This window comes from Ylistrum balloti, unplaced genomic scaffold (assembly GCF_031769215.1).
Source record: "Ylistrum balloti isolate Yb309-2 unplaced genomic scaffold, AGI_CSIRO_Ybal_v1 Utg370800, whole genome shotgun sequence".
In the NCBI taxonomy this organism is placed as follows: Eukaryota; Metazoa; Mollusca; class Bivalvia; order Pectinida; family Pectinidae; genus Ylistrum; species Ylistrum balloti.
In genome coordinates this window covers 390,947-403,311 of record NW_026782466.1, presented here as the reverse complement: position 1 = coordinate 403,311, position 12,365 = coordinate 390,947, and the positions used below count along the sequence as shown (strand labels likewise).

At 33.5% G+C, this 12,365-nt stretch overlaps 1 protein-coding gene across 1 annotated transcript; it reads right to left on the bottom strand.

Annotated features, from left to right (window-relative positions):
- Positions 1 to 329: 329 nt before the first annotated feature.
- Positions 330 to 12,293, bottom strand: LOC132558628 (battenin-like). The gene is made up of 15 exons (XM_060223225.1): positions 12,166 to 12,293; positions 9,864 to 9,906; positions 9,369 to 9,477; positions 8,621 to 8,686; positions 8,233 to 8,312; positions 7,642 to 7,727; positions 6,691 to 6,763; positions 5,703 to 5,846; positions 4,883 to 4,968; positions 4,151 to 4,200; positions 3,681 to 3,749; positions 2,989 to 3,044; positions 2,493 to 2,586; positions 1,823 to 1,963; positions 330 to 567 (listed from the first exon to the last, which is right to left on the bottom strand). The coding sequence occupies exons 1-15, from the start codon at positions 12,284 to 12,286 to the stop codon at positions 433 to 435; spliced, it is 1,353 nt and encodes a 450-aa protein (XP_060079208.1). The 5' UTR covers positions 12,287 to 12,293; the 3' UTR covers positions 330 to 432.
- Between the last annotated feature and the right edge of the window lie 72 nt (positions 12,294 to 12,365).

Genomic DNA, 12,365 nt, shown 5'->3' with positions numbered 1-12,365 from the left:
TGATATGAAGTCCCTTTCTTACTTAGCCTCATTTCTACAGGCTTCAATTTATTTACTCGTGGGTATACATTTTGGATGCCCTGATGTGGCGATTGGACATGGTGGATAAAAAAGTGAATGTTGTCACATTGAGTGATGAATAAGACAAATAAATGATGTCAAACAAAATTTCAACTTTATACACAAATTTTTTTTTTTTTCATTTGTAACATTTAAAACATTTTTTGCCTATCAAAAATCTATCTGTCCCAATATATTGATAAAAAAAAGCAAAATGTATGTATAATAGAGAAAATTATCAGATCTTTAACAATATATCAATCGCCCAACCAACAAGAAAAATGATAAAAGTCAATGACAGATCTAAACATTGATTTCAAACAATAATATCTCCTTCATCAAGTAGAAACAAGCAATTAAATAAAAGTGAGATTATTTAGGAACAAGAATATTTAAGGCACAAATTTTGTTGTGGCTCGGGATGGTCACAGCACCAGCTACTGCAATCCCCACAGAGTCAGCCATTGAGGCTACTCCCATACTAAACTCTCTATACTCTGGTTCTACCTACAATACAAAACAAGAACATTACAAGCAATCCCAAGAGATTTTATCATCAAGGCTACACCCATACTAAACTCTTGAAACTCTGTTTCTACATACATTACAAAACAATTCCCATAAAGTTGGCTATTTAGGCTACATGCTTTCAAAACTGAAAATAACATGATGACATTGCAAAACTTAATGACATCCCAAATGATGTGACACAATTTTTTATATCGATTAAAGACTAGTTTAATTAATTTCTTAATAGCAGCAGAAAGATTTTGACAAGGAAAAAGCTGCATTCCAGCTATAAGTTTTCATAAGACATGATATCAAAAGTACAAACAAGAGGCCTAGCGGCCTTGATGATCACTTGTGATAAATGTGAGACCCATTTTGGTAATTAAAGCACCTTAAGATGCCTCATCCATGAACAGCATTTGATTCTATCATATCTGGGTATTGAGAAGAAGATTCTGAAATCTAAGTCAATTTGACACCTTTTGACCCCACTCATCAGCCCCTAGGGGTCAGTTAGGACCAATATATGCATACCATCTAGCCATCATTCCTCGCTCACAATTCTTACCAAGTTTCGGATATTTTCAATGGCAAATAAACAAATTAAACTCCAAAACCTATTTTGCCAATATAAGCTATAGTAAATCTGATTGCCTCCCCATGAGAAAATACCAAACCCTGGGGCATGAATTTTGGTAAAGCACCTTAAGATGCTTCCATCCATGAAGAATATCTGGGTGTTGAGAAGATGATCTTTTATAAATTTGAGTCAATTTGACAATTTTGAGCCTGCCCCTCAGGCCCCTGTGGGCTGGGGAGCATATAATTCACACTTTTGGTTCATCTTAGGCCAGGGAAATTATCTGTGACATTACACTGGAATCAGTTCAGGGGTTTCTAAGAAGAAGTCGAAAATGTTATATTGTTATGGATGCATGACACCAGACAAAGGTGATCGCAGTAGGTAACCATAAGACTTTGTTGGGGGTAGGGGGCACAGGAAATAATGAGTCTCAATCAATTATGAAGATCTTGAGGCTGATTGCAGGGATAAGGGATGGAGTGTATGGCTGTTTCAAATCAAGGTCGTCTGCAGATGGTCAGTAAGCAAGCTTTTGCAACTGGGAATGGTGAAAGGAAAAAACCAGGCATGTACAGAGAATGCCAGGATACAAGCAGAATAAGATCTTCTGTAACATAACATTGGACTATTACCCAGCTCATCACTAATGAACCACAAAAATATACTAACCTTCTTAGAAATCCTGAAAAATGTGTTCACAAATGCAGCTCCTCCCAATAGACCCTCGTATAGGACGATGGCAAGCACAATCCAAATACTAGGTATGAACTGATAGAATACTTGTAGCAGTAGAAGCCCCATGTTGATAAACTGTACAACACAAAAGAGAATTAGACCCTATGTTAGTAAAATGTATGAAATCAGAGGAGATTTAGGCCTCATGTTGGTAAATTGCACATAAATGGAGGAGATTTAGACCCCATCTTGATAATAAAAAGACAGGGTTTTCCTGAGGGCTTTTTAGGGCTGATAATGGTCCCGGGCTTTTAAGGGCTGATAATGGCCCCGATTCCAAATTCAAATTATTTCATATTCATTCCAAATTCCCCCAATTTTTAGTTTTTTTCTTTCAAATTTTCTTCCCAAAATGAGGCAAAAATAACCTCAGTGAAAAAAAGTCATGAAGGAACAAAATTTTCATTGAAAATAATTATCGAATTAATCAGATCCTGTAGAGTACAACATACACATGTATTTCTTCTACAACTGGTTATTCAGCACATCAGCTTTGACAAAATGTCTTGAATTAGAATATGTTTTCACTTGTAGCTTAACAGTTATTAGTTATATGTTCTCACTGTGTTATAAAATCTGACCTATATACTGTATATGTACTTACCTGGAGGATAGGTAAAAGCCACAGTTTCTTTATTTCGATCACATTCACCGACGACCTTGATATAAACACTCCAAGTTGGTAATCAACCTGGTACCTGGTCAGTGAAAATGTACAAGATAAATATGGCACGTATACACTTCAACATAAGTGATTATAAACACAAATCTACCCAAGGTGATGAAGGAACCACACTGTAGATCTTCACCGGAAGTTGAAATGTTTAAACGTTCTATGGACTAAGCTACCAAGGTCCCCATACATAAATAAAATACACATTGCATATATGAATGTACACTCTATCACAAGTAAAAATAACATGGTCAAGTATAGACATATGAAGTGAGATTTTCTTCACAGAAAAATAAACCACTTAAAGCAGAGATGTAGAATGGTTATATAGATCTCTGAATTTGAATTTATCTTAAATCTGGTCATGTTTTCTTTCAACAAATTCATAACATTCATCTGTAAATGATGACATAGGAATTTTACTCACCACCTATACTGCTCCGATTTTGTCAGCCAGATGTTATTGAAATATAAGATTTCATGCTAAAAGAAAATATAAAAAATACACTGCAGTTTCTATACTGGGAGTATACGATATCATTGCCGAATTTTGAAGATAGTCTTACTGTAAAGCAACATAAAACAAGAGGCCCATGGGCCTTAACGGTCGTCTGACATTAGATACAAGATATTTGACCCCTGTGACCTTTAAAGTGGTCATTCATTTGAACAAACTTGGTAGAGCTCCATGCCAGTATGCTCTGTGCCAAGTATTAGCCCCCTAGACCTTCTAGTATTTGAGAAGAAGTTGTTTGAATGAAAAGTTTACGCACGGCGGACGACGACGGACGAAGCACGATGGCTATAGTGCTAAAAGAGAGAAACTATTACAAAATTTAAAGAATTACTTGGCTTGGGCATCTCCTGATCTAGATTCCAACATTTCTTTAAATCAATTTTCGCTTTTCTCATTTGCCTTTTAGGTTTCAAGACTTCAAGCTCTTAGCATCACTGATTAGACCGGGAGAATGACTCTACCATTCTAAATTTGCATTAAAAGGCACTATTCACATGTGTGTCTTTTGTATAACGTTGACAATCATCAAACAGTGTGTAATTTTTTGTACACCTATTTAAAACCTTCAATATTTTTTTCAAAATTTCAATGAGCATACCTACCAAACCCTGGTTGATGAAGTACTCAGCAAAATATACAAACATCAGTGGCACCATGTATTTCAGCAATGGCTTAAAATATATATATATAAATGTATATAATAAATATATTAAAAGAAATTAAAGTCGGACATTTATTTGACACATTATAAATACATTTATCACAATAATCAATGTCAAAAATCAATACCTCATGTTATATTGTGTACTATATATGTCCTTGTAATCAAGCTGCCTTTCCATAACCCTGCAGTACTCTCGATAAAGAGGAAGCTTATTTCAGGACAGACTTACCTTGGTGGAATCATTGTAACTTAAAAAACATATTAAACCGAAATTGATTCATTATACAAAAATATGATGAAATCATCAGAGATTTTCGAAACCAAATTGCATTATCTTGACAAGGAAGTACACACATATTCATACTGATTTCAGAGATGAAAGAAAAGACATATTCATATTCTACTCACCACAATCAGAGCTACTTTCTGCTTTGCTGTTAATACCATCCGCTTTGACTCTATGGATAAACAAAAAGGATATATAGCTGAAATAACGGCAATTTTTTGTCTTATAAGCAATGGTTTGTATTCACAATCTGTATGTTTTCAACATACTTTCATGTACATGTGTGCAACATATATCCTAGCTAAAGAATCTTAACCTTCATATTGGTAAGATATGTTCAGAGGTATCTAAAAAATAGAAGCATCGTAAGGTCATATATTTATATAACAATGCATTGATTTTGATGTTATCTACAGGACCATTTCTGTTTACTGGTGTGACCAGCTTGGACCAGCTGTATGGACCAGCTGTATGGACAGACCTATTGTTTTAATTTTGCTTTCTCAAGAGCTTTAGCAAAGCTTTTTGAGGCATGTACCAACATTTGTCGGTCTGTCCTGATTAAATGAACGAAAGCGGTATAGGATTTGGACCTATGGATATGTTCCTGGGTCTAAGGGGAGATAATCATCACACACTGTGTTGGTAAGGAGTTATTTTTCAAACTTAAAAGAATTATTCTGTTAATATAAGAATTATTTTGCAACTCAAAAATTTAATTTGATGATGAAGGAATTACTAAGATGATAGAATTCTAATTTGTTCTAATTTGTTTTTCTCCTGTCTATCAAACCTCTCAGTTCATTTAATGAGATAGTGGTTTATTAATTGGATACAATCAAAGTGTCACTCACTTTTAGTCTCCTCCATCAGTAGTAATGAGCTGTCTGTAGAATCCTGGGTAGAAGATCCCGGGGGTCTTTTGATCACCAGGAAAAAACTGTAATTTAAAGATTTTGTGACAATGTACCACAACTTAAATGAAATCATAATAGCAATGTTGTAAGAGTATTTTAATGGTGTAAAGTGCAGTTGATTTATAAATTCAAATTATGTAACCTTATATTCAATGACATCGTCTGCAGTATCATCAGTTTGCATTTAATGTTTACAGTAAAACATCTACCCCATTCTTATAACAGTTAATTTTTGGCCTTTCTTAAATTTGCTTGAAATGCCAAAACATATATTTTGAGTTAAATGTCAAAAAGAAGCCCACCTTTTACCAGCTTAATGGCAAAAGGGCAAAATGGGTGAAAGTTAAACTACAGTAAATGTTCTCTATACATGCAGTGCTAGCATAAAGTTTAATGATATTTTCATAATGCAAAATGTTAACTTCATAACTGATCTCTTTTTATAAAGGTGGCTAACGCTTCGTTCCATGACCAACATTTGTTGGCTAGGTTTATCACACCATGAACATTCAGGGTTATTTTGAGGGGAGTCTATTGCAAGAGCTGGTGGCTATCTAACTGAACAATATGTGAGTGACCTGTCACTTGCCATCCAGATCATTTATGGTAAAGAATGTGTCTTGCAAATGGTTCACAACCTTAATGACAGCACAGACTGATCCATTTCAAAATTTTTCTACCAGGCAGATTTATTTTAATGATATCTGCTTTTCTCGATTTTTAATCAAGAAATGTGTTCCGATTTAAGATGACTTACTTGACAGCCATGATGATAGGTATGATGACCATACAAAGTGTTGTAGCTTTAGGAGAGAGGCCTGCAGTGGTCAGTCCTGCATACACCAGAGCCCCAAACACACCAGCACCACCTGTTCCTGAGGAGTAGGCTGACACCACATTCCTGAACATAGAATTCCAAAATGTTTCAAAGGTAAAAGAAATTGCTATTTTTGCTATTTTTATTTCACCACTGCTGTTTGTCTCATTGAGACATGGTTTTAGTTAATCTCACAGACAGATCTACTTCCTTCAACTCCTTAACCTATCAAAGTTTTAACTACCAAAGCTTACTTTGCCAAGTCCAAACTACCAAACTTACTCTGCGAAGTTTTAACTGCAAAAGCTTAATTTGACAAGTTCAAACTACCAAATCTGATATCATCATGCTCTTACTATGAAAGCTTACTCGCCATAACCTCATGACAGATACTAAGCTGCTCTGGCCTGTTCTAACTACGAAAGGCTTACTCTGACGTGACTCTGCAATATCACATCTGATTTGCAACACACAGCATATTTAAAAGAAAATATGTTAAATCTAATGTTTATCAGTAATTCTTTATAATTGTATAACCATCAATTTCCTATTTCACTGTAAGTAATTTTTAAACTAGTACGTAGGTATTATATAGTTAATTAAATCCTACTAAAGATACCTATTAAATACCGTAAATTATATTATTTAAGTGTAAACCTCCATAGAATCATTGCTCAAAACTGTAATTGTACAAATATTGTACTAATTAGAGTTTCTGTATTTGTTTTATATAGCAAGTACTATAGTAATTAATATTGACCAAATTTACAATATCTCCCCTATAAAAACGGTGGTATAGCAATTTATTGTTGTGCTATCAATTGTCATTCTGGTAAGCAACATGTGAATATTTCTGGGCATTTTGGAAACTACAGATAACATTTTTTCACGCATGAAATAATTCTGATAAGTGTTGACAATGACCTACCTGTGGAAAAATGCCGAGTAGCTGAGGTAGGTTACTTCCCCTAGTCCTCCTCCGATACTGGCACATACCACCCCTTCAATGATTTCAACATAATGATTTATCATATCAGTTTCTTCTAATTAATGACAGTGGTGTGAGGTACCCTTCAGGTTACTTTTCTATTGAAAATTAAAAACAAACTAAATGCTCATTATATTATTTTGTAATGAGCTTTATATTATTTTAATATGAGATTTATATTACTTTAAGAGAATGTTTATATGATGCTTATATGATTTTGAGATGATGTCTATATGATGCTTATATGATTTTGAGATGATGTCTATATATTTTTCAGATGATATCTATATAATTTTCAGATGATGTCTCTATAATTTTTATATTAGGTCTATATAATTTTGAGATGCTGTTTATATACCGATAATTTTAAGATGACGTCTTTATAATTTTGAGATGATGTCGATGTCTTTATAATTTTGAGATAATGTCTATATAATTTTGAGGTGATGTCTCTATAATTTTTATATAATGTCTATATAATTTTGAGATGATGTTTATATACCGATAATTTTAAGATGACGTCTTTATAATTTTGAGATGATGTCTATATAATTTTGAGATGATGTCTATATAGCTTTGAAATGATGTCTTTATAATTTTGAGATGATGTCTATATAATTTTGAGATGATGTCTATATAGCTTTGAAATGATGTCTACATAATTTTGAGATGATGTCTTTATAATTTTGAGATGATGTCTATATAATTTTGAGGTGATGTCTGTATAACTTTGAGATGATGTCTACATAATTTTGAGATGATGTCTTTATAATTTTGAGATTACGTTAATATAATTTTAAGATGAAGTTTATCTTCATGTTCTTGTCTCCAACAAAGCATGTATGTAGACCAAGGCTACCTGATCTCAAATTGTCCTAAGACTGAGCTCACCTGTAATACTCATCCAGATTCCTTGAGAAAATCCCACTAGTACAAAGCTTAGAAGGCAAAAGAAGGTCACTGTGGAAACCTTGAACCTACAAACGAGAGAATCATCCACACTTTGAAAATAATAGCACTGAAAATATCTCCTGGTGAGGAATGCTGGCACAAGTAATTTCATCATAATCAATGTTTATTATTCTAACAGAAAATAAAGAGACAATACAAGTTTCTATTTGATTGTGTATATCATGTACATTTGTTTTAGAATAATCACAATGTATTTCATTGAAATAAAGAAATTGGATCATGTTCCATAACATAACCTAACTAACATAAATCCTCCGCAGTGAAATGATCGAAAGGAGAAATTGACTTTTCCTGTTCTGTCCTGTCTTATTTTTTAGATTGATTGGTTCATGACATTCACCGTTTCACCATTCAGGTTTAAAGAAAAGTTGTATCATTTCTTACAAACTTTTTATCATTTAATTTGTAGATTATTTACTTATTCTGTCATCAATCAGTAGATTTTTTGACGATGATAGAAAATGAGTGAAAAAAATAAGCAAATCCTTATATGGTCATTTTGGTGCATACCTGTAACTGAGTTGTTGAACATAGAAAGGAGCAGTTAATTTGATGAGCAAAGTTGGTAATATATCAGCCAGAAGGATTGCCTGCAATGTTAATAATAATTAGACCTTACAAAATATACATATAACTATTATACTCACATAAAACACAATATATTTACAACATCATACCTATCCAATGATTCAATAACACCCAGTTACACTAGACATGTACATGACACAGTCAATACTTTTGTCGCAAACTCAGATAAGGTCAGATCTACAGTGAAGTGGGGATCACAGGTCATGACTTGTGACAATGGGTTATCGTTACAAAGAGTTACGTACATTTTTAAAATTCCTCCTTACTGTTATATTAGAGACATTTGTAAGTTGTGTAACTATTGACTTACCCCTGTTGATATCTGGTTACACTGAAGCTTCTCATAGCTATTATTCACTGGGGCAAGGGTTGTAGTCTGGAAATGTTGCAAGAAAATATAAAACTACCGGGTAATTTGAATAATGTTTACAAAACTGTTGGCAATTTATTCCATGGTTAAAAATCAAATCAAACTTTCAATGATCTCTCAACTGGGCTGCTGTCTAGTACTTTCATATCTATACAAATTCGTGTATTGTAAAAACATTGCTGATGGATACTTCTATATAAATTCTATTTTTCATATATCTACCTATAAACCACTGATAGTGAAATATGGAACCTACTTCAATACTAAATTTACTCAGTATTAAATGAAGGTGCAATAGATAATGAATGCAACAGCTGATTTTTTTTTTAATCAGAATGAATTAACATAAGAGACTACAGCACATTCTACGTTGTACAGCAAACAAAGGGCTATAACTCCATATTTAGTTCATAGTTCATATTGTTACTAAAGCATAATTATATAGATTCACATAAAAAGGAATTACCTTGAGGTATATGATTGAGAGGACTTCTTCCAACCATTGAAAGGTGACTAGCATTAAAGTTAAATGGCAAATGATGATATATGTTTCCTTTTCAACCTGGTGACAATGTTACAATTTTACATTAAGACTAATGAAAACAACAAAGGAACATTTAAGGAATTGGAATCAATGAAAAAATATTTATCATTACTGAAAGTTGGGAACATTGTACATTACACATACATTAGAACTGGTGTCACTGGAGTGGCCGCCTTCTCCCTGCTCTCTGAGGATATCATGGGCAGCACTAAGCATTATAACGTAGGCAAAGTTGTTACACAAGCCAAGCCACCTATAATAGATAATTAGTACATTCAGACATATTTCAATTCTGATTGAGTAAAAATATTTTGCACAATGAATAAACACATTGGGCAAAGCATTCCTATAAAAACATACTTATAATTCTTCAACAGGTGGAGAGGAACCAATATCTTTCTTCTTTGTACTGGTGTATAAGGTTTGTTGTCTAGACGTGAATACCTTTAAAGCCCCAAAATATGCAACTTTCATTAAACAAGGGCTGTCAGATACAGATATTCTCCCTTTAATTTAAGTATTGAGTCCAACACAGAATGCCTTGAGAAGTTATATTGTTATAAATCATGCTTTGCTGAAGGGATTGTTTATAATACATGTTCATTAAAGTGAAACATGATTAGGGCAATTAATACTTACCAAAAACCAAACAGATTTCGCTTCCTGTATGGTATTTCATTAGCTGCAAAGGCAAGCATCAAAGTTACTGATTCATGAAAATAAAAAGCCAAAGATAGAATGAAGACTAACAAGACGAAAGTAAAGATACAAAAAAATGTTGATAAAAACCTTCTTAATATCAACTTTATTTTAAAACAAGTATCAAAAATATTATTCCATCTTATACTAATCACTCTTGATGGCCGTGATGGAAATGTGCTAGGGGTCTTGAGGTGGGAGGACCCAATAGCCCCAGAAAAATCCATGTGGTTGAATAGGTAATCCCTTTACCTTTTCACATCTGTTTGGAAAATTGAAACCTGGATGTCTAGGCAAGTATGCTACCACTGCACCACCTTACTAAACCTTCCTCCCAATTCATTGTAAAGTGATTTACATTAATTTTTTTTTCATTTTTTTTTTCTCTTTTTTTTTTTAATCGCATCAAATTTCTCAAGAGCTTTATTTCTACATTACAATGACTTATCGCACCTTAAACAATTTTTATTTTATGTGCCTTTTTATTTAAATCAACTACTTCTTGAAGTAATAGATTTTGCACTTTCTATCATATGAAATAAATCTTGATGCACCTAAAGTTAGATTTCAATATAGTTTTCCTTATCTTTTTATCCCACTTTTTCACAAAGCTATCTTCACAGTTCTCCAAGAGACACTGAATATTAAGTTCCATTTTGGTATTCAATTCCTCTAACATGAGTGACTAAGTATTTACTACTAAGACTGTGTTCATCTCTTTGTGTCCAGCAAGCATGTACTATTTATGTCAACTGTTTACAGAATGAGGTTCTTAACCATTTCTATGTCATGAGTCACAACCAGTACCACCAACCATTGCTCCACAACAGGAATGAATCCTTGAAATATTCCTTGTAGTCTTCCTTTATATGCCTCTTCATGTCCAACAAAGCAGCAATAAGATGTACAGTGTTACAGAGATATTAAGTAAGATAATACCTTTAATTTTAAGTGGAGAAGACTTCATCCTTCAAACAACATTTAGGCAAAAAAACATGAAATATATTTGTGTTTCCTGTTTCTTGCCAGTCCTATTATTTTCTACTGACACTTTTTTTTATCTAAATCTTTTGGTAAATAATGAATTTTGAAAATCTGGTGATCCCCATCAGAATTTGTACCCTGAGGCAAATCACCTTATACCTTAGATATATCTTCTTACAGGCTAATGTAAAACATTATCTTTAAACCTTTCTGGGAAGTAGAGGTCACCTTGCCATCATTAGATTGGTGATCAAATGTACATAATGCAAACCACATGCTTAAAATTTCACTTTCACAATGAGGCAAATGTCAGATCAGGTGTTGGAGACAAGTATTCATCTCTTCTAAATGTAATAAATCTGCATTGTTTTGTAATAAGTAATGAGTAATGAAAAACACCCTGCCACCACTAGGGTTCAAACTAGAAATCTCTTGATCTCTAGCTGGACTCTCTACTGCTTGACTAAAGGGAAATTCCAACTAACTGATGCTAGTAAGGTTACCTGTACTCTCATCTACACTACTCCCAACTTTTACAAAGTTTTTGACCCCAAAGAAAACAACTCATGATCAGGTTCAAGGAAGCATCTCAATCTTCTGTAGCTTCTACTCTTGAAGTGGCCCATAGCACCCAATAGGACGCTAAATCTAATGAAAAACACACAGCCAAGTTCAAATTAATGACCCTGTGGTTTCTAGTCAGACACTACCACTCAATACTATAAAGGTGATACATATATACAACTTCTACACTTAACAAGTATTGACCAAACTTCTGTTTGATTTATTTGTGTTTCTCATTTCATTTTGATTCTCCTTCCTGCGAAAAAGTTGAGAAGGCATGTAGGAATCACTGCCTGTCTGCCCATCCATCTATCCAGAGCCTTGTGAGCTCAACTATTCCTACACTTGATGGAATTTCAATAAAACATGGCACTAGATAATTTTCCTTTTTAATATCAAACAGCATCACAGATTGCGATACTCAACGTGATAAATATCTCATTATATATGCATGCCGCACTTACACATACGTGAAATATGTGTATAAACCATTCCCTAATCAATATGCGGTACTTGAGAAATCATCATAAAAAGTACACACATTTTTGGCGTTATAAACGGATATATATATATATATATTTAAATCAATTGGCCTAGTGATGGTTAAAATTCATATACTGTTTTGAAAAGAGACCAACTTTACAGTGCACCATTTAAATTATATAGTTGGCAAAATGCACAAATGCATACATACGCATTTTGTCCAAGTCGTTTTCTTCAGTTTCTGATGACTTGGCAGAGGACTCGTTGTCGTTAGTTTTTGGCTCAGAATCTGTTGCAGTTGACTGGTCAATGGTATCCATAAGCTCCCTCATATCATCATTTTTTATATCAATAAAATCATGTTTGAAAACTAATTAAAAGTTTATAGTTGCATGCACGTCAGCTGTTGCC